Below are 26112 nucleotides of genomic sequence, written 5' to 3'. Positions count from 1 at the left end.
AGCTGCATGGAAAATGTGAACAGTGGGGAGAACTGAATGTATCAGGTCCTACTTTTAGAAACTTGACAGAGGGTCACTGGGCATAGACTGGAAGGAGGTGGGGGTGATTGGTAAAACTTTCCCTTCTCCCCCATTTATTTGTTCATTTATTTATGTATATCAGTAAAGATACACATATTCTTGGATTCCTTTTTTCTCAATCTATAACTCCTATTAATTACTTTGATGTTCAAATTTGGCTGATGGGAGTCCCTTCAAACTGGCTTTTCTGCCCAGTTGACATTTCCCCCTCTATTGTTTGAGGGCTTCTTGCATCCTGGTAAAAGATAGACTCATTCTGCTGCTGCTGCTGCTGCTGCTGCTGCGTCACTTCAGTCGTGTCTGACTCTGAGCGACCCCATAGACGGCAGCCTACCAGGCTCCCCAGTCCCTGGGATTCTCCAGGCAAGAACACTGGAGTGGGTTGCCATTTTCTTCTCCAATGCATGACAGTGAAAAGTGAAAGTGAAGTCGCTCAGTCGTGTCCGACTCCTAGCGACCCCATGGACTGCAGCCTATCAGGGTCCTCCATCCATGGGATTTGCCAGGCAAGAGTACTGGAGTGGGGTGCCATCGCCTTCTCCACATTCTGCTACATGTTTATTTCGACACTCCCAATCTATTAACTCAATTCTGGTACTATCTACCTAGTGTGTGCATGCTAAGTCGCTTCAGTCATGTCCAACTCTTTGTGACCCTATAGACTGTAGCCTACCAGGCTCCTCTGTCCATGGGATTCTCCAGGCAAGAATATTGGAGTGGATTGCCATGCCCTCCTCCAGGGAATCTTCCCGACCCAGGGATTGAATCCACATCTCTAACATCTCCTGCATTGGCAGACTGGTTCTTTATCACTAGCACCACTTGGGAAGTCCGAGAGATAGGGTCAGATCCCACAAGTTAAGGGCTTAGTCCTGCAACACTTCCCTCTCTCTTTCAATACCAATTACAATTCCAGGTTGCCTGTGCTTCTGACCCACTCACTATAAATTGGAGATTCCCAAGACCCCTACCTTGAGTTCCATTAATTTACCAGAGCAGCTCACAGAAGTCAGGAAGAGTTTACTAACTAGATTACAGATTTATTATAAAGTGACATAGCTCAGGAACCAAGTAGAATAGATTCATAGAAGAAGTTATGTGGGAGGGGTACAGAGCTTCTTCCTTGATCTCTCTGAGCACCTCTCTCCCTGCATCTCCAGTGTTCACCAACCTGAAAGCTCTCTGAACCGAGTCCTTTTGGGGTTTTATGGAAAGGTTTCATCACATAGGCAAGACTGGTTAAATCATTGGCCCTTGGTGGTTGAACTCAATCTCCAGCCCCTTTTCCCTCTTTGAGGTAGGTGGGTAGGGTAGGGCTAACCCTACCCTCTGGTCACACAGTTGATTCCTGTGGCAACCAGCCCCATCCTTACTGGCTTTCTAAAAATTACCTCAGTAATATAAACTCAGGTGTGGTTAAAAGGGCTTGTTATGAATATCCAAAGACATCCTTATGACTCTTATATTTTAGAAAATTTCAAGGGTTTAAGAGCTTTGTTCTAAAATCTATGTCAGAAACCAAATAAATATTTCCTAGTGTAGATCAGAATCTCACCATGTATTTTCCCTGCCCCAGCCCTGAAGTGCATCATTTCTCCAAGGAGCCTCGGTTCCTTTCGGTAGTAAATAGTAACTAAAAACTAAGATCTCAGTGCTAGATGTGCTCATTGATACAGGGGTTTTGTTGTTTCTAAGCCCTCAGTGTAGACAGAGCTAGGAGCTATATCACATCTGTCTATTTATCAACAATATGCATCTATTTCATAGTAAAAACCTCGAGTTCACAATTATTCTTTCATTCTCTCCTTTCCCTTATGTCTTGTTTTATGTTTTTATATTTTGTTTGTTTTTGAGCTTTTCTTTTTCTTTTTGTATCTCTTGTCTCTGGCTAAAGAAATATCTCAGCACACTTAGTGAATTGACCTCTTGTTTGGCAATTCTTGTCATTATTCATTTTAATGTTCAAATTGTCCTATAATTGGACTCAATGGAGCCCCTTTCACCTAGTTCCAGTGTCTTTTTGCTATGTTCCCATCCGTTTTTGAGCATTCTTGTACATAAAAGCAAAAGATGTTCTCTACTTTCACCACTTCTCCAAGTTCATTTTGGTGCTAATTGGCAGTGAAAACTAGCATCTGAGCCTTAGGTGAACTTATTGCTTATGAAGTGTCATTGTTTTCAGACCTTTGTAGAGCTAGAAAATACATGCAAAAATATTAAAATACAGAAATTAACTGATACTCCTAATCTTATCTGATAAATTTTCTCCTCGTTTTCCCCCCATTCCAGTTTCTTTCATGTCTTCACAGTGAACACTTGTGACTCCTAGCAACATGAACATATGTTTACTCATCTGCTCAATCCTGCAACACACACAGATAAGCTTTGGAATTGTCTTTCTTTAAAAAAAGAAAGAAAGAAAGAAAGAAAAAATCATATTCATACATGTACACGTTCACATCTACATAGGCAAAGGTCTCTCTTTGCCCCCTTTCTGCTACACTGAGCCTTTTAGCCTTTGCCGGCTTTCTGGGGCAGACAGTGGGGTTAGTGTATCTGTTGGCTTTACAGGAAGCAGGAGAGCATAGCGCCAGGTGGGTACCCAGGAAGCCGCCCAGGACCCAGTCCAGTGGTCACGAAAGCACTTCACCACAGGCCCAGGGCAGGGTTCGAGGACTCATTGGGTTGTAACCAGGCGTCACTGTCCTCCTCTTGGAGGACGCGTTTCTCACCAACTGGTAATGGGCAGATGGTGAGCGGATCTGGGTGTTCGCTGCCATCGTGGGCTCTAGGCCTGAAATATGCGCAGAGCATCCCCGGGAAGGTGTCGGTGAAGGTGAAAATGTGGGAGCCGTCGGATACGTTGAAGAAGGACAGCTTTCCAGCCTCAACATCCAGAAAGATGCCCACGCAGCGGGGCGGCACCCGCACGCTGAGCGGGACGCGGTGCTGGTCTAGGACGAAGTACTCACAGCTGTTCCACAGCCCCATCACCCAGTAGCCAGTCGCTGGGCTCATGCGAGCATGCTCTGCCCTAGGCACCGCTGCCAGACACACACCGAGGAACCAGCGGCTGCGGCGGCCCACGTGCACCTCCCAGTAGTGGCGGCCAGTGGAGAAGCGCTCCCGGCTCAGGACGCACGTCTGCTCAGAGAACTGCTGAGGGTTCTCTGACCCCGGCGCAGTCCTGAGTGAGGACACGCTTTTGCCATCTTCGGAAACCTCCAGGCTGGGGTGGGCGGAGCCAGGATCCAGGGTCACATCCACTGCGCAAAGGCACAGGGTCAGTGCCCGCCAGGGACGGTTCTGCCCCCACCCACATCCCTGTCCCCTCCCCTGATAGGCAAACCTCTAGTTCTCCCGATGGAGCAATCGGTGGAATAGTTACCCCTCTCCTGAAGCCCCTCCTACCACCACCCTGGGACTGAAGGGGCATGGAAGTCACTCCCTAGCTTTTGAAAGTGATTAGAGGAATTCATTACCTTCCTTAACCGGAAGGCTCTTGAATTCCATGATGCCATACAGAGCACAGATAGCAAATGAGGGAGGTTTGTGGGGATGGAGGCGGGCTCACTTTTCCCAAGACCTGGGCCGCAAGAGGGCTCCCCAGGTAGCGATAGTGCTAAAGAACCCGTCTGCCAATGCCCCAGACATAAGCGAGAGGGGTTGATCCCTGGGTCGGGAAGATCCCCTGGAGGGGGGCATGGCAATCCACTCCAGTATTCTTGCCTGGAGAATCCCATGGACAGAGGAGTCTGGCCGGCTACAGCCCATAGGGTGGCAAAGAGTCCTACACGACTGAAGTGACTTAGCACACACGCACAGTCAATAGGAAGGAGCTTAGGACTGGTTCTTCCTGGCTGCTCTCATCACTCAGTGTGACCTTGAGATCACTAGTGAGCTCTGGGCCTCTGTTGTACAGCAATGTTAGGATTTTAAAACTGAAGGGGACCCCTGAGATCATCTAGTCCAGTACCCTGCACTCCAGCAACCCATTCCATCCCACCCCCCAAATCACACTCATTTGATGGACAGGGACCCCAAGGATCCCCCTGTTAGATAATGTGGGAAGTTCTGCCAGATGGAAGCAAATCTAGTAAAACCCAGAAAGTTATATGCACGTGGGAGCTTCAGAGTGCACAAAAATGTGTGCATGTGTGAGTGCAATCACATTTGTGCATATGAGCATGTATGTGTGCAGGCATATGTGTCATGTTGTGTGTGTGTGCAAGTGAGCTTGTGAGTTCGTATGCAGGCTCCATCCATGGCGGCTGGACAGATTCTTCCTCTAATCTCAGTTCTGGACAGCTCCCTTCTGATTAAGATCCAGCCAACCTAATTCACAAGGTACAGTTCCTTGGCTTCAGTTACCTGCATGTCGTTGAGCTGCTCTCCACTCTGAAACCAAACAGAGAAGAAAAAGAGACTCAGAGATCTGAGTCAGTAACTCCAGAACCTTGAGGGAGCCTCAAGATGCATGAAGGATGTCTGTAAACTGAATAATCTCATTTCCACCATGATAACTTGTTTGGACCCAGACTAGCCTGGGTCCACCATGGCATCTTCCCAGGAATTTGGGATTGGGCAGGGAGGCTGGTGCCAGTGCTGGCTTATGCCAAAGCTTGTACAGGCTGAGGTGGTGCTGGATAGTGGGATAATAGAGTATGTGAGCAAAGAGAACCAATATAGGCAGTTGGGATGCCTTGAAGGATGGAAACAAAGTCTCTATTTCTGACTGGCTTAGTCCCCAGGAGGCCCAGCTGAGCTTGGCTCCTGTCCTAAGACATCCTCTGGACACCCTGACTTGCTCTCTTTCTTACTGTGTGGATTTCTGTTTTATTTTATCTCGTCCTATATTACAGAAGAGAGCACCAAAGTCACAAAATGCAGAAGCAGTAGAAGACGTCTTCAGAGCTCCATAAATTTATAGCAGGGCTTTTCAACCCTGATTTTGCATCAGAATAACCAGTAGAACTTCACAAATCTAGAGCTCTTGCATAGAATAACTCAAATCTATACAAATGTCAATCCTCCCTAAATTTAGCTGTAAATTCAAACCAATCCCAGCTAAAACTACTTTTGGATGTTTTGGGGAACTTCATAAATTTATCCTAAAATTTATATTTTAAAAAGGTCCACAAACTTTAAAGGAAGGGGAAATGGAGGAGAACTTGTACTATCAGGTATTTTAAAAGCCAAGGTAATAGGTGACCAAGAGGCAGACCCATCAGGACATGGCAACTGAGTATGCACTAAAGTTGATGTCCACATCGATGGGTAAGTCACAGATAGTGTGTAGTAAGTGGCACTGGGAAAGCTAACTCTTTATATGAGAAAAATCACGGCATTCTTGTCTAACACCACATAAAAAGGTGAATTTTAGATGGATAAAAAAACTTACACATAACATATAAAGTGACAAGAAGAAAATGTAGGAGACTAGATTTGTAACCTAAATGTGAAGAAGATCTTCAACAAAAGTTAAAAGACACATACCATAAAGTAAAAGAGTGATAAATTATATTTTATCAGAACTAATTCTTTTCAATAAGGGGCACCACTGGACAAAGCTAATACCAGATGACAGAAGAGAAGAAGGAATTCACAATGTGTAATAACAATGAGAGATTACTATCATATATATTATATAATAATAATAATATTGCATGAAGGATGCCTGCAAGCCCAAAGGCTCCATTCCCCAGCACTGACACCAGCCCTGTCCTGTGAATCAACAAGAAAAAGATAGCAACAACATATGGAAAATAGGCAAAGGACATGAACTGGCAATTTTCAGAAGAGGAAGCCCAAAAGCCAGCTAGTAAAGAGATGCTCAGATGAGTGCAAACCCAAAGAATAATTACTCATCTCCATTGACTGGCAAGCTCAGAAAGCTGGCTCTCATGGGATGTGGGCTCATGGAGCTTCCATGCACTGCTGGCATGGGATGATGGTTCTACTTTCAGGAATCCCTTTATCCCACTTAGTGAGACATCCCTAGTGGGCCAGCACTTCTCCTCTTAGAGAAATCTCCACACAGGGCTAGAAAACAATTTATTCAGCACTAGTGGTCTGTAGTGATATGGAGTTAGAAGGCTGGATGTCTCTCCAGGAGGATGGCTGACTCAAATGGAGTGCTCTGCAGCAAGGGGATACAGACTAGATTTACATGTGGCAGCAGGGATGGATATTAAAGCACAGTGATGAGTGAGAAAAGCAAGGAACAGCATGAGACTGTAAACATCTTTACAGTAACTATAGTGTATGTGCACAAAACAGAAATTTCACCTCTTGCAAGAATACATACAAAATAAAGATACACATTACTGGTTGCTTTACAGGGGAAATGGAAGAAGGTACAGGGACAAATATTTACATGTAAGGTAACATGCCCATTCCAGAACCACAGGTGAGAGTCTTTGAGGGCAGGCACCAGGAATCTAGGTGATTCTGATGTGCAACCAGGATTGGCACCAATGATTTACTTTATGCTTACACCTCTGCTGCTGCTGCTAAGTCACTTCAGTCGTGTCCGACTCTGTGTGACCCCATAGACAGCAGCCCACCAGGCTCCCCCATCCCTGGGATTCTTCAGGCAAGAACACTGGAGTGGGTTGCCATTTCCTTTTCCAATGCATGAAAGTGAAAGTGAAGTCACTCAGTCATATCCGACTCCTGGCAACCCCATAGACTGCAGCCCACCAGGCTCCTCTGTCCATGGGATTTTCCAGGCAAGAGTACTGGAGTGGGGTGCCATTGCCTTCTCCACCTCAGGACAATGTAAACATAAATATAAAAGTCAAAGTCAAATATAACCTATACTGTGTGACATAGATTAATACATGTGTGTAGCAATGGAATAAATCAGAATGAAGCATAGTTGGTTAGAGCAGGTGACTAGGATGCTGAGGCATAAAGTGGACAGTGGGAGAAACATGGGCTTCACTCACCAGCCTGGCCTTCGGCCCTTCTCCAGTCTGAAGTAGCCAAGGAAAAGCAGAATTAGAACAAAGTCCCTTCAGCCTTCTTGTTCACACATCAAATTTTGCACCCACCCCTGCTCCACTCCCCTTTCTCCTGCCACCCACATAGCCAGCAGGGTTCCAATCTGGCCATCATTCCTGCTTGGGAGATCAGAAGAACATTTACAGATAACCAGGTGCTACAAGGTAGACAAGAAGAGAGAGTTCTGGGTGGGGGAGAGTCACTTACCCAACTCTACTTGAAGCTTCCCTGTAAGCAGAACCCACAGAGAAAATATCAGCCTTTGGATGAGTGAAACCACCTTTGCAAGGCAGTTAGGTCACTGAGACGTTTCATAGTCTTAAACTATTACTCATTCCAATCCTGTTTTAGGTGCTGCATCACCCATTGGCAAGTTTCTTACTCCTCATCCTATTCTTTGCTCTATGGCAGAAATCTGCACAGGGCTGGGAAGGGAAAACATTTGCCCTGAAACTGCAAGCTTTTCCTAGGGAGGAAGTCCTGTGTAAGTCCAGGCACTAGGCACATCCTGCATGAACCTCAAGGTTACTTACTGGTTATATTATTTTAAAAACCGGGTGGATATCACACTCAATTATTTCCCCTGGCCAGATACCAAGACTCTGATATTCTGCCACCAGAAATGCATTCCTCTGAGTTCTCTACTCTATGCCATCTTTTAAAAGTTAAGACGAGGAAAGGCAATAATATACACTAGTTCAGACGATGGTGTTAATGACTTATCATGCTGTTTTGTTGTTGTTTGGTCAATTGCCTTTTGTTCATTTTCCCCTGCATGACTAGGTAAACTGCAAGACAAGCTTCTACTTCACTATTTTGTCTGGTGTTTTTCTGGAGCAGACAAACTGGTTCTCAAGGTCTTCCCCTACCCATTGTGGCCTTCTCCTCCATCCCCTCATCCTTTGAATTCACTCTTTCCTCCTCCCCCAACATGGTTTCAAGGTGCTGAATCTCCCTGGGGAGAAAAGTGGATTTGATAAATTACTTTCACTTTGGTGCAAATTACAGATACCTTCTTTCTCGGTGACATTTGCTTTAAAAAGAGAAGGCTATCCTAGGAAGATGAACCAGAAGGAGGAGACCTTTAACCGTGGAGCTGTAACTGAATCATAATTTGCAGGAGAGGGCCTGGCAAAATCTACCCAGAAAATCTTAAGTCATACTTCCTTGGCAGGTGTGCACACATCCATTTGGGAGGGGAAAGGCAGGATGTGCAGAAGGCTGGATATAGAATTAGATCACTGTGATTCAGTGCTCTCCAAAGGGGGCCTAAAATCACTGAACCCTTGCTTCTGCCATGGGTTACTCCCCTAGCCCACAGCCAGCACAATGGGCATGGCACCCAGAACTTACCCAGCTCCACTGTGAGTTTCCCTGGAGAAAAAAAACAAAGAATAGAGAAAAATTTCCATCCATCACTGAGGGCTCGCTTCTCCAAAGTGCACAGACTTGGAACCCACATGCTCTGGAGAGCCAGTTTGAGCTGGACATGGGGAAGGAACAGGCTCCAAGGCGAGAGAAGTGAAAGTAAACCTCTGCCGCAATCCCTCTCTGCCCCCTCCCAAACTCCCCTAACCCCATGTGCCCTACTTGTCTTCTTGACCCAGTGCCCAGACTTCTGTTACTCAGAGATGTGGGTGAAAAGCCCATCTTTCCTCGCGCTTACCTTTGTCTCTCTCTGCCTGCTTCTTTAGCTTTTCTGAAAGGAAGAAAAAAGGGGAGCAGAGATCAGTGCGTGCACTCCTCTGCCTGTCTTCCGGGTCCCATTCCCGCCCTGGCGCCCGGCAAGATGGCCCCTCAGCAGTGGCCTTCCCCACCCCACCACCATGGCCACCTCCACCACTTTTCTCCTGGGCAAAGCCAATTCCAGGAGGGCAGCCCCCTGACTGCCTGGTACCTTGGGACTTCCGTTGCTTCCGAAAGAAGTACAGCACCAGCATCATGAGGAGAGCCAGGAGGAGCGGCAGGCCCACCAGAGTCCCAAGGAAAGCTCTCTTCCAGGGAGAGGTTCTGTGTAAAAACACATCTGGAAAACAACCACTCATCACTAAACACTAAGTGAGAAGACTGGTCCAGACACTGTATGCCAGAAAATCTTTCTAGCGACTGGTTGGCCCTTTCTGGGCCCTACCATGTGTGTGTGCATGCTTAGTCACTTCAGTCATGTGTTCAACTCTTTGCAACCCTATCACCTGTAGCCCACCAGGCTCTTCTGTCCATGGGATTCTCCAGGCAAGAATATTGGAGTGGGTTGCCATGCCCTCCTCCAGGGGATCTTCATATCTAGCAATTGAACCCACATTTCATGTGTCTCCTGCATTGCAGGCAGATTCTTTTCCCACTGAGCCACCTGGGAAGCCCAGGCCCCACCACAGCTGTCTGTAAAATGGGCATGAAAGCTATTGCATGGTGCTCAGGAGAAGTAGCATCTGAGGAAGAGCAGAAACTTGAACTTGCTCAGCACAGAGGGGAAAATACTGCAAACTGAGGGATGTAAAAGGAAGGAGCTGATGGGCTCTGCCCAGTCCTTCATCTTAGAACTTATGTGACCACAGCCCTGACCTCCCTCTACTTCTTCTCACTCTTGCTTTACATCTAAGAAAATTAGAAATCAAGGTGTTGATATCTGAAACCCAGTGAATAATTGCTACCTATTGCTCTGACAAACTATGGAAAATTCTGAAAGAGATAGGAATACCAGACCACCTGATCTGCTTCTTGAGAAATCTGTATGCAGGTCAAGAAGCAACAGTTAGAACTGGACATGGAACAACAGACTGGTTCCAAATTGGGAAAGGAGTATGTCAAAGCTGTATATTGTCACCCTGCTTATTTAACTTATATGCAGAGTACATCATGAGAAATGCCGGGCTGGAAGAAGCATAGGCTGGAATCAAGATTGCTGGGAGAAATATCAATAACCTCAGATATGCAGATGACATCACCCTTATGGCAGAAAGCGAAGAGGAACTGAGAGCCTCTTGATGAAAGTGAAAGAGGAGAGTGAAACAGGTGGCTTAAAACTCAACATTCAGAAAACGAAGATCATGGCATCCAGTCCCATCATTTCATGGCAAATGGATGGGGAAACAATGGAAACAGTGAAAGACTTTATCATTTTGGACTCCAAAGTCACTGCAGATGGTGACTGCAGCCATGAAATTAAAAGACGCTTGCTCCTTGGAAGGAAAGTTATGACCAACCTAGATAGCATATTAAAAAGCAGAGACATTACTTTGCTAACAAAGGTCCATCTAGTCAAGGCTATGGCTTTTCCAGTAGTCATTATGAATGTGAGAGTTGGACTATAAAGAAAGCTGAGCACTGAAGAATTGATGCTTCAACTGTTGTGTTGAAGAAGACTCTTGAGAGTCCCTTGGACTGCAAGGAGATCCAACCAGTCCATCCTAAGGGAAATCAGACCTGAATATTCATTGGAAGGACTGATGCTGAAGTTGAAACTCCAATACTTTGGCCATCTGATGCAAAGAACTGACTCATTGGAAAAGACCCTGATGCTGGGAAAGATTGAAGGGAGCAGAAGGGGACAACAGAGGATGATATGGTTGGAAGGCATCCCTGACTTGGTGGACATGAGTCTGAGTAAGCTCTGGGAGTTGGTGATGGACAGGGAAGCCTGGCATACTGCAGTCTATGGGGTCAAAAAAAGTCGGACACGACTGAGTGACTAAACTGAACTGAACTGATTGCTCTGATGAATCCATGTGTCATATTGCCCTTCATGCAAACACCTGGCTTCTACTTCTCATCACACCTTTGCAAGAATTGTTAGCAAAGCCATGTAGGGCTGACTGACAGTTCCCCTATTCCCACTCCAGACATCCTAAGGAGGATCTGCCCAGAAGCAGAGTGTGGTGCAGAGCTTACAGAGACAGGGGCCAGACAGTAAAGAAATGCATGCAAAACAGAGCAATCCTCTAGAAACTCTTGTGGAAATTTGATAGAATAATTTTATGTCTGTTGAAGATAATGAAATTGGTGCTTTTATCTCAATGGTCTTTAATTTTTTCTTTTTTATTGTAGTAAAATAAACAACACAAAATTTACTATCTTAACCATTTTAAGTTTATAGTTCAGTGGCATAAGTACATTAACACTGGAAATTCCCTGGCAGTCCACTGAGTTCAATCCCTGGTTGAGGAACCAAGATCCTGCAAGCCATTGTGGCATGGCCAAAAAAATTAAAAAAAAAAAAGTACGCCAACATGGTTGTGTAACCAACACCAGCAGAACTTTTTTTAATTGTCCCAAACTGAGAGTCTGTACTCATTAAACACTAACTCCCCAATCTTCCCACCCCAGCCTCTAGTAATTTCTATTCTGCTTTTCCTCTCTATGAATTGATGATGCTGGGTACCTCATATAAATAGAATCATACAATATTTGTCCTTTTGTGTTTGTCTTTATTTCACTTAACATAATGTGTTGTTTTGGTTGGTTTTTAATTTTCTTTTTTTAGCAGTGTGTTTTTATTATTTGGTAAAAGTATTGAGCCACAAAGGACCGGTCCTTCACCACAGATGGTTTTTGAGAGCTCAGAGTCCTATGCTTAGATGACCTGTGATCTCCATCTGGCTCTCTGTTCCAGCCTTTCCTGCATCTTTCCAGCTCCTCCAGTAGCTATGCATATTTCCACCTCAGGACCTTTGCACTTGCTGTTCCCTCTACCTAAATAGTCTCCTTGCAGAAATCCATGTGACCAACATCCTTTGTCAAGGTTAAACACAAATTTAAAGGTTTGTGCAAAAAAGCGAGCAAGATTCCCCTTCCCCTTCTCTTAGACTGTTTCCTTTAGAAAATTTATAAATTCTTTCTCTGTCCCTTCAAGTGCTTCCCAGGTGGCACTAGTGGCAAAGAACTCAACTGCTAACACTCTCTGACATAAATCACAGCAAGATCCTCTATGACCCATCTCCCAGAGTAATGGAAATAAAAACAAAAATAAACAAATGAGACCTAATTAAACCTAAAAGCTTTTGCACAAAGAAGGAAACTATAAGCAAGGTGAAAAGATAGCCCTCAGAATGGGAGAAAATAATAGCAAATGAAATAACTGACAAATAATTAATCTCCAAACTATACAAGCAGCTCATGCATCTCAATACCAGAAAAATGAACAACTCAATCAAAAAGTGGGCAAAAGACCTAAACAGACATTTCTCCAAAGACATACCAATAGCTAATAAACACATGAAAAGATGCTCAACATCACTCATTGTTAGAGAAATCCAAATCAAAACCACGATGAGGTATCATCTCACACCAGTCAGAATGGCCATCATCAAAAAGTCTGCAAGCAATATATGCTGGAGAGGGTGTGGAGAAAAGGGAACCCTCTTGCACTGTTAGTGGGAATGCAAACTGGTACCGTCACTATGGAGAACAGTGTGAAGATTCCTTAAAAAAAAAATGGGAATAGAACTGCCATATGACCCAGCAATCCCACTACTGGGCATACACCCTGAGGAAACCAGAATTGAAAGAGACACGTACCCTGCACGCGTTCACTGCAGCACTATTTACAATAGCTAGGACATGGAAGCAACCTAGATGTCCATCAGTAGATGAATGCATATAGAAGTTGTGGTACATATACACAATGGAATATTCAGTTTAGTTCAGTTCAGTTCAGTTGCTCAATCGTGTCTGACTCTTTGCGACCGCATGAATCGCAGCACGCCAGGCCTCCCTGTCCATCACCAACTCCCGGAGTTCACTCAAACTCACATTACTCAGCTATAAAAAGGAATGCATTTGAGTTGGTTCTAATGAGGTGGATGAACCTGGAGCCTATTATACAGAGTGAAGTTAAGTCAAAAAACAAATACTGTATATTAATGCATACATATGGAATTTACAAAGATGGTACTGGTGATCCTACATGCAGGAGACACAGATGTAAAGAACAAACTTTTGGACTCAGTGGGAAAAGGTGAGGGCGGGATTTGAGAGAATAGCACTGAAACATGTACATTATCATATGTAAAATAGATGACCAGTACAAGTTCGATGCGTGAAGCAGGGCACCCAACGCTGGTGCTCTGGGACAACCAGAGGGATAGGGTAGGAGAGAGATAGGAGGGGGGTTCAGGATGGGGTGGACACATATACCTGTGGCTGATTCATGTTGATGTGTGGCAAAAACACCACAAATTGTAAAGTGATTATCCTCCAATTAAAATAAATTAATTTTTAAAAAGAAACAAAAAAACTGGTTAAAAAAAAAAAAAAAGAATCTGACTGCCAGTGCAGGAGATGCATGAGACCTGGCCTCAGTCCCTGGGTCAGGAAGATCTCCTGGAGGAGGAAATGGCAACCCACTCCAGTATTCTTGCTTGGAAAATCCATGGACAGAGGAGCCCAGCAGACTACAGTTCATGGGCTCAAAAGGAATCGGACACGACTGAAGTGACTTAGCACGCACATTCCTTCAAGATGTATATAAATGTTTCTGAAAGTTATATAAGGACCTTCCAGCTTTACAATCCAGGAGTGATTTTCTTAAGGAGCTCAGAGCCATTTCTTTGAAATGGAAACATCAAGAAGAAAGCACCCTATCTCCAGGCCTCCTGGGAGGTTCCCTTAGGCACCTGGCTCCAAGTTGTAGCTACATGCTTGTCATTGAGATAAGAGATATCTTTCTCCTTGCATAAAAGCAATTAGCTAACACAGATGTTACCAGTTACCCAATTACCAGGTGTATTTTGGGTGACTATGTATCACACACATATATATCCCTATGAACATTAAACCCATCAGTGGAGGCCTCATAATAAAACTTTGATGCTAGATAATGGCCTCACTTTCAACTCATTGCCTAACAGTCTTCTTTCCTGATTCACCACTTTAAGATCCATGTACACATATACAACCCACCATACTTGGCACTCTTCCCTGCTTCATGTTTCTCTGTATCACCTAATACCTTTGAACACGTGCTATAATTTACTCTTTTGTGTATCTGTTTCCCCCATGGAATGTGCACCTGAGGGCAGAGGTTTGGGGAACATTGTGAGTGCTCAATAAATATTGTTTGAGGGATAAAATTAGGAACATGTGGGTTCTTATGATGCTCTCTAATAATATTGGCTTTCTGGAACCTCCCCCAATTACTGTACTCTTAGTAGGTTTTAAATATTATGGCTTCAGGTGTCAAGTTCAGCCTGCCCTGTACACAACCAAGCTCCAGAGTCCTTGTGTCCTAATAGATGGTTTTGGGGATAATGGCCTGGAGGAGGACATGGCAACCCACTCCAGTATTCTTGCTGGAGAATCCCAGGGACAGAAGAGCCTGGCAGGCTACAGTCCATGGGGTTGTAAAGAGTCAAACGCGATTGAAGTGACTGAGCACACACACACACACAGGGATAATGGACATGGAGAACTTAAAGGCTAAGAAGACGAGGGTGAGCTGGCACCCACTGACCTGCTATGTGGATCACAAACTCTTTCTTTTGGCCTAGGAGGTGGTTCTGGATGGAGCAGGACACGTTGCTGTGGGCCCCCTCTTGGACGACCACAGATGTTTCCAGACTGAACAGGCCTTGGACATCCTCAGTGATGTTTTCAGTCTCCGGGGGCAGGCATCGTCCGTGATGGTCTCTCCACTGAGACTGTGGCTTGGGGTACCAACCATTGGAGTGGCACCTAAGCTGAATGCCTCCCTCCTTGAAGCCCTCAATGGAGATATGAGGGTCTGAGCCCAGTCCTGGGAGAGGCAGGAAGAGTAGGAAAGATCAGGCTCCTTCCCAGATGTACATGAGGTTCATGTCACCATTCACCATTTGCAGTCACCAGAAGGCATGGTGACTGTGACCACTCAACACATGTGGGCTTGCAACCCACCATGGACCATAAATGATGACAGGCTAAACTGTAGATGGCATGTGGGGACTGCACTACCTCTGAAGGGCATTTTTAAACAGGGAAAGGCTGCTGGTATTTAGCCATATAATGCAAGGGACCGTCCCCCTAGGTTGAAGAGTAATCCCATCCCAAATTTCAATAGATTGTCTTCTCTATCTCTTGAATCCCACCAGAACTAAAGTATCTTTGTTATGCATACTTTCTAAAATCTCTCTACCCAAGTAAACTAGCTTTATATTTTGAATATGCAAAACATTAATATGGTTTAAACATCAATACTATAAAAAAAAGGTAGATCAAAAAAGCCCCAGGCTTTTCTCCATCCTTTGCATCTCCCTGCTCCCTCTCCTTTAAGTAATCAATTTCATTAGCTTCCTGTGTTTCTTTTGTGCCATGTTTCTTCTCCTTTCTTACACAAAAATTAATATGCTATAGAGCTTCTTTTGCATCTTGCTTTTTTCTCTTAAAAACACCCTAGAATTCACTCCACATCAGCTTAGCACTTGTCCTCAATTTCTTCCTCTTTTTTTTTTAAGCTACATAACTTGATATAGACCTTACTCAGCACCTATGCTTGGACATTTAGGGAGTTTCCATCAACCCTAAGTACTCATTGGAACGACTGAAGCTGAAGCTAAAGCTCCAATACTTTGGCCACCTGATGCAAGGAGCTGACTCATTGGAAAAGACCCTGATGCCAGGAAAGATTGAAGGCAGGAGGAGAAGGGGGTGGTACAGGATGACATGGTTAGATGGCATCAGTGAATCAATGGACCTGAATTTGAGGAGGACAGAGGAGCCTGATGCGCTGCAGGCCATGTGGTCGCAAAGAGTTAGACATGACTTTAGGGACTGAACAGCAGCAACACTGCTGAACAATGTAAATTTATACAAATGCCTTTCTTTCATATTGGAGTTGTGGGAGGTATATCTCCAGGGTCAACTCCCAGAGGTGGAATTGCTGTTCAAAGGCAGACACAAAGGAAGTCCTGTTAGCTGTTGACAAATCCCCCTACCCTGGAGCTCAGGACTTTGAATTTCATCAGCACAGTAAGAAGGGGCCTGCTTTCTCCATCAAGTGTAGTCAGTCTGATAGGGAAAAATTACCTCTCTGTAGTTTTAATTTGCCTTTTTCTCACTGTGAGTAAAATAATTGTCATTTCCTTTGTTTAAGGGCCATTTTGTGTGCATTTTGGGAGTTCATTTTCTAATGAATCTTTTTTAATATTCTTTTTTTTTAATTAGAGAAATTTTCCCTTTCTCTGTGCTTTTCAGTCTATCTTCTCTTGCTGCTGCTAAGTCACTGCAGTCGTGTCCGACTCTGTGCGACCCCATAGACGGCAGCCCACAAGACTCCTCTGTCCCTGGGATTCTCCAGGCAAGAACACTGAAGTGGGTTGCCATTTCCTTCTCCAGTGCATGAAAGTGGAAAGTGAAAGTGAAGTCGCTCAGTCCTGTCCGACTCCCAGCGACCCCATGGACTGCAGCCTACCAGGCTCCTCCGTTCTTGGGATTTTCCAGGGAAGAGTACTGGAGTGGGCTCTTTCCAAGTGGATCCTTCTCCCCTCCGTGTTGGGGATTGACCAGATCACTCACCTGCTACCTCCAGCTCCCAGGTCGCTTCCCCAGTGAAGTCGCTGGAGAGGAAGCGGCACCCATACGGACCCTCGTCGGCAGGGACCACGTGGTGGAGCCGCAGAGTCACGCTGCCGTCTGCGATATCGTCCGTGATGAGTTGGGTCCTGTTCTGGAACTGCTTCATCTGCCAGCCATAGAACTCCTGCTGCTCCCGGTACAGGTGCACCACGTTCGAGGCCTGGCTCCGGAACCAGAGGATCTCCATGTGCTCAGCGTCCCGGTATGGTGACAGGTGGCAGGAGAATTCCACTTCATCCCCGACATGTGCCAGAATGGGTTCCTCATGGCCTACCACCCTGATCTCCTCTAGGACAAGATCCCAGACAATGGCCCAGATAAACTTTCCTCAAATAAGATAGTGTTCATATGTTTTGTGGGTTGGGTTGTGTTTTTTTTTTTTTTTTTTGCCAAAGATTCCATGTAATTTAATGCCTCAAAAATGTTTATTTGTTTGTTTGTTTGTTTTTTGCAGCTCAGAAATCCACAGTGAACTATTCAAACAACACAAGTGAAACACTCTACAGGACAACCAATCCTGTTTCTTGAACAAGTAATTATCATGAAATCGTTGGATGTGCCACGTTAAAAACTACATGAGACACATTACAACCAGATACAAATGTGTGGTGGGGTACTGGTAGCTGGTTTGAACCAACCAGCTGCCAATATTATTCAGAGGACGGTTGTGTCAATATGGTCAGGGCATTAAATTAAATGGAATCTTCGGCAAAAAAAAAAAAAGTACACTATCCTCTTATATGAATAAAAATTGACATATTTGCATAAATGTGCAGAATAAAAGATCTGAGAGAAGAAAGACCAAATTATTGATGGTGATCATTTCTGCATGTTGCAAATAGATGTTTTCTTATTTTTGCTTTGTCTGATTTTCTAATATTTTATAATGTACATGCACAGCTTCTGTAATAACAAAGAATATTAAAATAATCTGGGGAGGCTGCTTCTTGCCTCATGGGTTTTCCTATCTAAAATCAAAGCCTGCTGTCAAGATTTTTATTCATCTGGATCTTTCATTTGATTGTCCTCTGCAGTGATGTCTCCACGTGGCTGCTTTACTCCCTGTTTTCTGTAATTTCCATGAGAGTTTCTGTTCCTGCTGTAGTGCCTTTCCACCCAGCATGCCTTCATTCGTTTTTTTCTGGCTTCTGTGCTCCTCCTTTCCTTCTTTCAAAGCTTGGCTTAATCCCACCCCCAACTCTTCCTTTATGAATTCCTCCCATCCTTCACTTGGCCTATATAGCATGGGAGCACCTTTCTTCTCTCCATACAAGACCCCTTGTTGCCTACTGGGTATAGCCTTGACACCGCTCCTACCAGCTTCCCTCGTCAGGTTCTCTCCAGCTATCGCTGCTCCCATGCCTGATGCCTGGCCCTTTTCCTGGGCGTACCCTGCCTCAGTTTACTCTCCATCTGTCATCTTCCTACAGACTGTCTCTTGCAAGGTTCTACTCATACAGTACCTCCTGTCATGGCCCTTCTTGGCTTTCTGGAAAAAACAAATTGGTCTCTTAGCTGTGATCCCAGATCTTTGGGTACATTTCTCTTGCAGCTCTGGTCACACAGCTGGACAGTCATGTATATCATGTCTGTTCACCTTCCTCGAACAGACTGAGGATTTGGGCTGTTCTTTGTCAATCACTTCAGCATCCCTGGTTTCCAGCTCAGGGAGTTGGGGAATTCTATTTGCATAATTAGTTTACATTCTCTGTTAGTTGCTTCTTTCATGAGAGATGGTATGACCAGGATCCTTTGTGTTCTTCAAAAGCTATGGCTTATATCGCAGGAGAGGAGTTAAAAATATTTTCCAACTGGTTCAGCCTAAGTATAGACCAGTAAGACTTTCCTGGCACCCTCCCACTATGCCTTCTGCCATGTTTGTGAGCTGTGGAGTTGTTGGGGATAGGGGGGCCCTGAAGGGATGGTGGAGGAGCACTGTGGGGCTGGATGGTGCTCAGGGTCAGTGACTCTTTAATAACTGGGATGGAGGGCTTATTTTGTAGCCCCTGAGACAGCCTAGTAAAAGGCTGCAAGATCTCAGTCCTGGAATAACCTGCAGAAGGGGTGGGCAGAAGCTGACGTGCTCGGTGAGGTCCTGGCTGTCTGGGATACAGATTAGACATGTTACCTGAGCACAGCACCCTGGGCTGGAGGAGAAGGAGCAGGTGAGTGAGGAAGAAGAGACTGCTGGGCAGACGTCCTCGCTGGTAGGAGTTCAGGAAGACTGAGAAATCCATCACTTTTCCACAGAAGTGGGGGCCACCTGCAAAGGGATAAAGACATACTGGAATGATGCAGTAGAGTTAGAACTCCACGTATCAGGCCTGACATCTGTTATTGCCTCAAGTCTATTTTTTTTCGGGGACTTGCAAGCTCCAGGGCCTGGCTTCTTTCAGTCATAGCCAGATGTGAGAGTTGCTTCTAATTTTAACAGGCAGCATTGCTTGTGGTGGGGTTGACCCTTGCTTGGACTCACAGTCCTCCAACAGGACAGGGCCAAAGGGTCCCAGAGGAAGCAGCTTCTGAGCTTCGCATTGTTTAGAGCCAGGAATAGAGCCATGCATTGTGTGGGAGCTGAGTTAGGTTTCAGTGATTTGGCCCAAACAAAGGGAAATCTATAAGAACTCCCAGATGCGTTTTCCTTTTCTCTGCCCAAACCTGTTCCCGATTCCCTTTGACCTGGAACATCAGGTCCACAAAACAGAGGAACAAACACAGTGCACTTTCCTAAGTGGCATGCACGCCTGGCTGCCTTTTAACTCCAGCCATACCTAGGACACCTTTTTCCAGCCCTGAGACTTCAGGTGGAGTTCCCAGAAGGTCAGTTGATGACTGTCACTGGGTCAATAGCATCTTTAAGACCACAGTGATGGGGCTGTCTCATCGATGCCTCCCCATACCCATCCGTGGCCCCAGAGACCCAGCCCCAGTGCAAGCAAGGGCTGTTCCCTCTTCACTCCTGATGCCCCTTGGGGAGCTGTGGTAATGTAATATGAGAATCAGTGAGCCTGAGTAGCCAATTCATCTTGGGAAATATACAAGCCTCCCCACACTTCTCCTCTATTTAGTTGTGGGACTTTATGCAGACTATGTAACTTGTTGAACGTTAATTTTTTCACTTGAACAATGGAAGAAACCAATCCAACTCAGAGGGTTGTTAAGCCTTCAAGGTGAGATGGATGCTCTTTAAAGAAAAATCAGCTCCACCCTCTGCTTCCAACTGCTTTCTGCTCCCCATCTTCTTCTAGAGGCTACATCCCTCTCCTTTCACTCCATCATAGCATCCCAGAGCAGAAACGCCCATGGCAGCTTCTACTCTCCAGCTTCCCCAGTCTACCCTCTCCCTCTGTCTGCCATCCCACTCTACTATTTGGTTTGCCTTTTCCCACAGACCTGCGAGGTAGCACCCGTTCCTGGGGTCCTGTGGCTACAGAGCTCCGGCCACACCATCAGTAATATCGCCAGCAGGGTTTACATGAAGGACTTTAGTTCTTTTTTTATTGTGTAGTTGATTTACAATGTCTTAATTACTGCTGTACAGTAAAGTGATTCAGTCTTTTTTTTAATATTTATTTCCATTATGGTTTGTGTTGGGCTTCTCTGGCTGTTCAAATGGTAAAGAATCTGCCTGCAATGTAGGAGACCTGGGTTTGATCCCTGGGTCGGGAAGAGCCCCTGGAGAAAGGAATGGCAACCCACACCAGTGTTCTTGCCTGGAGAATTCCAAGGACAGAGAAGCCTGGTGAGCTACAGTCCCTGAGATCACAGAGTCAGACACAACTGACTGACTAACACACACACAGTTTGGGTTATAGAGACTTCCCTGGTGGGTCAGACGGTAAAGAATCTGCCTGAAATGCAGGAGACCCAAGTTTGATCCACTTTCTTTTTAAAAAATATTTTCATTATGGTTTATCATAGGATATTGAATATAGTTCTCTATGCTATACAGTAAGACTTTGTTTATCCATCCTATATATGAAAGCTTACAGTAAAAAAAAGAAGTTGAATTCCAAGAGTTGAATGATGGTTAGCAGGGGAAGAGGATGGGGGAATGTGGTACATGTTGGTCAAATGGTACAAGCTTTCAGTTATAAGATGAATAAGTTCTGAAGATCTAACATATAGCACGGTGATCATAATTAATAATACTGCATTGTATATTTAAATTTTGCTAAGATTAAAGTTTTAGTGTTCTCACAACAAACAAAAAAGGTAACTATGTGAGATGGTAGATTATTAGTTTGGTTGTGATTATTATTTCACAATGAATGTGTTTATCAAGATATCATATGGTACAAATATATACAATTTGGGGGGCTTCCCTGGTGATCCTGTATATAGGATTTTCCGCTGCCAATGCAGGGGGCCCAGCTTCAATCCCTGGTCAGGGAACTAGAGCCCACATGCTGTGACTGAGTTCACGTGCCACAACTAAAGATCCTGTATGCCGCAAGCAAGACCCAACACAGCCAAGTAAATAAATACATTTAAGAAAATAAATCATATATACCATTTTTATTTGTCAATCATACTTCATAAAGCTGAGAGAAAAACATATTAGGGTTTAGTAAATTATTTTTCTGCAACTATTCAGGTAGTCATATTTTTTTTTCCTTCTTTTTCAATTGATTAATTTACCTAAATGGTCAAAATCCTTAGAATAAAATAGTTGACAATGAAAAAAAAAGCTAACAGTATGTGAAAGACTTTAAAACTGTTGGTCATGTAGCAGGAGATGGTCTGAGGAAGTGTGTAGGTAAGTTGATAGAAGGCAGGCAACATGAATGACCTCTGTGCTGGAAGGACCTGGGCTGACAGGACCACTGCCAGAGGGAGGGGCAATGGCCTGTGAGTCAGTCGATCAGGGGCCTTGCCTCATGGAAAGCAGAGGCTAAGTTGGGAAGGCTTCATTCATGCATCAGAAGGGGCCCCTAAGGAAGGAGACTGGAGTCCCCTTTCAAGGGGGCCTGGCTGTTTTGATAGCCAGCAGCTATTGGAATATGGTCACACAATAATCAGCAGAACAGAGGCCCTGGGCCAGAGCCCAGGCTCAGGCTGGGCAGTCTAGCCTTTCACCCTTTTGGCTGACAGCAGAAATGTGTCTGCGACAGGCCCACCAACTGGGAACAAAGGACACAGAGCCCTATGAGTGTGAAGCTCTAAGGATACATTAGCACCAGCTAATGCCTTCCAAAACAAGAGGAGCTCAGAGGGTGTTTATGAATCCATACGGACTGGCCAGACTGTGAGGAATTAGTCAAGACTTGTGCTAGGAACAACTTGAGTGTTCCCAAGGCAGCAACAGGGCATTAGATGGGCCTGCAGCTGGGGGAAGGGGCACCTCACAGCAGGATCAGTATTCAAGGTCCCATATTCCTGGGGAAGGAGGAAGCTGCCATCTATCAGTCAGTCTGTGTGTTCCAGACCCTGGAATTACTATCAGGACTGCAGTTCTCTGTTGTGATACACTCTTGCGATTTCAGTCACTGAGGCTGCAGGTGGAAGAGGTCATAAACACACATACATACATGCATGTGTCCACAATAATAAAAACTAATATGAATTGAGTGCTTATCAGAAGTATTATAAGTATTATTACTATTATCATAGGACCAAGGTACAGACAAGGAAACTGAAGCAGAAAGAGGCTAAGTGACTTGCCCTGCACACATGGCTGGAAGGTGGTGGAGTTGGGGGAGTTCCTCCCAAGCTCTGCACTTCTCTGGACGCAGCTTCCTCACCAGCAGTGTCGTGTCAAGGGCACCTCAGTTCTCCTGTCCCCCAATTCATGACCCCTGTTAGGGACCACCTCGTCACAGACTGCAGCACTCGCCCTGACAGCATTTCACGGCAATTGAAGAAGTGGCTTGAGTCCCCAGATGACAGCCGCAAGACTAACCAACCAATAAATGAGTACAAACAAATCCACTTGTGATAAAACAGCCTAAAACGAGTGTTTCCCTCAGACCTTGTCAACAGCATCTTCTCCAGCAGGAGATCATGCTCCATAGTACTTTTGCTTCCAACATGAAGGAGCTGATTTTAAAGCCTTTAATTGGAGGGAAGCCATCTGGTGAATTCTTGAAGGGAAAATAGAGGGGCTGAGATAGCATATTGAAAAGCAGAGACATTACTTTGCGAACAAAGGTTTGTCTAGTCAAGGCTATAGCTTTTCCAGTGGTCATGTATGGATGTGAGAGTTGGACTGTGAAGAAAGCTGAGCACCGAAGAATTGGTGCTTTTGAACTGTGGTGTTGGAGAAGACTCTTGAGAGTCCCTTGGGCTGCAAGGAGATCCAACCAGTCCATTCTGAAGGAGAGCAGCCCTGGGATTTCTTTGGAAGGAATGATGCTAAAGCTGAAACTCCAGTACTTTGGCCACCTCATGCGAAGAGTTGACTCATTGGAAAAGACTCTGATGCTGGGAGGGATTGGGGGCAGGAGGAGAAGGGGATGACAGAGGATGAGACGGCTGGATGGCATCACTGACTCGATGGACATGAGTCTGGGTGAACTCCAGGAGTTGGTGATGGACAGGGAGGTCTGGTGTGCTGCAATTCATGGGATCGCAAAGAGTTGGATACAACTGAGCGACTGAACTGAACTGAACTGAATGCTCCCTTCCTGTTCTAAAGAGCATACTCCTCCCCATTTGCTGCCAGAAGTTTGCCTTTTCCAACCTCCCTCAGCAGTTGAAACACTCTGATCCTTACCCCTCTGAGAGGAAACCCCTTCTGATCTCAGCTATTCACATCACAGTGGAAATGAATTTTAGCTTCCTTTTCTGATGGTGAGGTTTTGCTGGGGAAAGGTGAGAGACTGGACATGTTGCAGATTTGAGGAAGATGGAAGACCCAGGGAGGGGAAGGATGGCCCAAAAGGGAGTCCCAGGTTAGAGTTAAGCTCTGCTGGTGGGGAACATGCTCCCTGCTCTCCAGGGAGTCTTTGAAGACACAGGGAGATATAAGGGTCGTGCACACCAATGCCAAAGAAATGCGGCTGAAATGCTGCTACCCTCCACCCAAGCTTATCTTTCCTCTTCTTTCTGTGTTCCTTCTCATTTTTTCCCTGGCCACACTCCAACTTCATTCCAGTTTTCTCCTCCTGCATGTCCAACTCCTGAATAACATTTACGTTTTCTTGATTTCCAGTCCTTCAACTCTTGAGTTTCTCTTTGAATATTATTTTATTTTGCTTTTGCTGTTTTGTAGGCTTGGGCTGTGTGTGCTTTGCCCCTGTCTCATTCCCTGTGTCCTGAGCTTTAAGCCCCCAGGGGTAGGACTTGGACACTCTTGCACCCTCTCCTCTTTCAGCACCCACGGCAATGCTTTGCCCTCCACAAACTGTTAGTTAATGCTCCCTGGCTTGCTTTGGTTTTATTTCACTAGGTCCTCAAGAGTATTTACACCCCTGGTCTCTAAGGGAGATGAATTGCCCCAAGGAGAGATCTTCAATGAGGCTTCATATGGCTTGAGGGGGAAATGGGATGTGTCTGAATCCTTCCTATTCAGGTAGAACTGCCAGAACGGACATCTCCCCTCGGTCACACTGACATCCTTATCCTGCAGCCAGGTTCAGCTGATAAGAAGGTACCAACCCATGCTGTGCTATCTCCTCAGCCCTCATTTTCTGTGTCCCATTTCTGAAAGGTGGAGGTTTAGACAGGATTGAGTCACATACCTGGCAGATAGCAGCAAAGGGTCCAAAATGACAGGTGATCTCAAGTTCCCTGCAAGGGAGACAATCACGAAGTATTCTGGCTCCGGATGCTAAGGTCCTGTAGACACGAGCTGACACAATAGAAGGGGACCAGCTCTTCTGTGACAGAATTATTCACTCACCTTCCACATTAAGATACATGCTGCTTGCTCAGTCCTTTGTTATAAAAACCAAGATAGACAGAACAAAACGAGGAAGTCTCTGTCACATCCTGCCTGGATTGAATTTCCATGGAAAGTGCCCCCACTAAGGTCTTAGAAGTAGGGTAAAGGTATCTGGGAGTTTTGTAGGGACTGCAAACTACAGAAGCTCAGAGCAGGGAGAAGACGCTCCAGCTGGCTGCCCAGGATCTCTAGGGTTCCAGGGAGGCAGGATGGCCATGCCTGCCCCTTTCTCTTCACCATCATAGCAAAACATATAGAGACTGGACAGGAATATCCACTGAGGATTAGGAAAGGTCTGGTGCTCAACTCTTAACCCTGGTGCTCAACTCTTACCTCCACAGGGTTAAGGACAGTAAGAAAAATAATCTTGGAACTTGGCCATGAGTAAAACCTGCAAGAGCTGTTCACATACAACTTGCAAATGCAGCAGGGTGTTGTGCTGGGACTCCTCTAATGGAGCAAAGCTCAAAAAGAGAAGAAACAATGACTATCCCACCCTACCCCATTTTGCCATATGCCACTGTGCCACTTTGGTGTTAGTGGGAATGAAGCACAATGGACCAAGGTGCCAGCCTAACCAGCTATTACCCCTACCCTGACATCATTCCTAGGGGACAAGTCAGAGCTGTGGTACAGGGGAATTCAAGCACATGGAGGACTCCCAGAAAGAAATGCCTGATGTTTAGGGAGGGGCCTGTGCAGATGCTGGGGTTCTGGGTTAGTGGATGGAAGTGAAAACAGTGAACTTCAGAGCCCCAACCTGATGGTGATGCTCAATATTGAGGCAGGCTGGTGCATGCACCCCATAGAGACATCCCAGGACAGCAAAGGGAGCTGTGTAGTGAGCTCAAATGGTGGGTACCAGTCCCAGAGGGTTGGGGAGACAGAGGAGGGCCCAGGGACAGATTTAACCTAAAATTGACACTGAATAAAGAACAGGATCAGGGAAATGATGGAGACAAAGTGAAGGGTAAAAACACTGAGTGGAGGGAGGCTGTTAGCATGTATGGGGCAGGAATAGGTTATGGGCTTGCCATGAGAGTGTATGAAAATCACCAGTTGAAGGCAGTCCTGGAAAGAAAAATAGATGGGACCAAATTGCAAAGGACCTTTTATTCTACAGAAGGAAGTGGAACATTGTCCTGGTTGGCAGCCAAGAGTCAATTGGACATTCAAAGGACCTGAAGAGATTCAGGATGGGAAGAAAAATGGTGGTTGTTTGAGGGACGATTTGGAAAGGTTAATCCTGAGATTTTTATTGGTCTTTCCCTGAGGTCCTGCACACCACCTGGGGAGAGGTGAGAATGTCAGAGCAGGAATCCAAAGGCAGCATACAGAGTTCACTTCTGTGACCTCTGGACACAGCACAGCTGGGATGTGGGAGGGAGACCCCAGCTGCCACTTCCTGCACTTCCCGGCGCATCCTCCAGCAAGGACAGGACCCTGTGCCCTCTCCTACCAGCTGCACATGGGCACCTCATTCCAAAGCCTCAAGAAATGCATGCATGCCTGTGTTTAAAAAGAGGATGAGCTCTGGACTCCTGGGGAGCTGCAAGTGAAAAGGGAAGGAGCCTCAGCTGCATTTGTTTGAGCAAGCT

The 26112-nt window shown here is 45.5% G+C and overlaps 1 protein-coding gene across 3 annotated transcripts; it reads right to left on the bottom strand.

The window, feature by feature from the left end:
• Positions 1-606: 606 nt before the first annotated feature.
• On the bottom strand, positions 607-24502 carry BTNL9 (butyrophilin like 9). 3 transcript variants are annotated; one of them, XM_055551980.1, is made up of 11 exons: positions 24312-24502; positions 18758-18892; positions 16570-16917; positions 14534-14815; positions 8984-9112; positions 8753-8785; positions 8440-8460; positions 7294-7314; positions 7032-7058; positions 4453-4479; positions 612-3347 (listed from the first exon to the last, which is right to left on the bottom strand). In XM_055551980.1, exons 2-11 carry the CDS (start codon positions 18864-18866, stop codon positions 2728-2730), a joined length of 1617 nt encoding a protein of 538 aa, XP_055407955.1. In that variant the 5' UTR covers positions 18867-18892; positions 24312-24502; the 3' UTR covers positions 612-2727. The 3 variants fall into 3 exon arrangements, with proteins under 3 accessions (XP_055407963.1, XP_055407971.1, XP_055407955.1); XM_055551988.1 differs by lacking the exon at positions 7294-7314 and having other exon boundaries at positions 607-3347; XM_055551996.1 differs by lacking the exons at positions 7294-7314; positions 8440-8460 and having other exon boundaries at positions 607-3347.
• Between the last annotated feature and the right edge of the window lie 1610 nt (positions 24503-26112).

Source organism: Bubalus kerabau, chromosome 1 (assembly GCF_029407905.1).
Source record: "Bubalus kerabau isolate K-KA32 ecotype Philippines breed swamp buffalo chromosome 1, PCC_UOA_SB_1v2, whole genome shotgun sequence".
NCBI classification, from domain to species: domain Eukaryota; kingdom Metazoa; phylum Chordata; class Mammalia; order Artiodactyla; family Bovidae; genus Bubalus; species Bubalus kerabau.
The sequence above is the reverse complement of the archived record's forward strand: the minus strand, read 5'-3'. Positions and strand labels throughout refer to the sequence as shown.

Excerpts from the sequence above, each read along its gene's own strand:
- BTNL9 (XM_055551980.1), bottom strand. The coding sequence starts at position 18,866 with ATGGATTTCTCAGTCTTCCTGAACTCCTACCAGCGAGGACGTCTGCCC. Across the intron at positions 14,816-16,569 it reads CTGGGAGCTGGAGGTAGCAG|GACTGGGCTCAGACCCTCAT; the intron begins GTGAGTGATCTG and ends TGCCTCTCCCAG. Across the intron at positions 8,461-8,752 it reads GCAGGCAGAGAGAGACAAAG|GGAAACTCACAGTGGAGCTG; the intron begins GTAAGCGCGAGG and ends TTTTTTCTCCAG.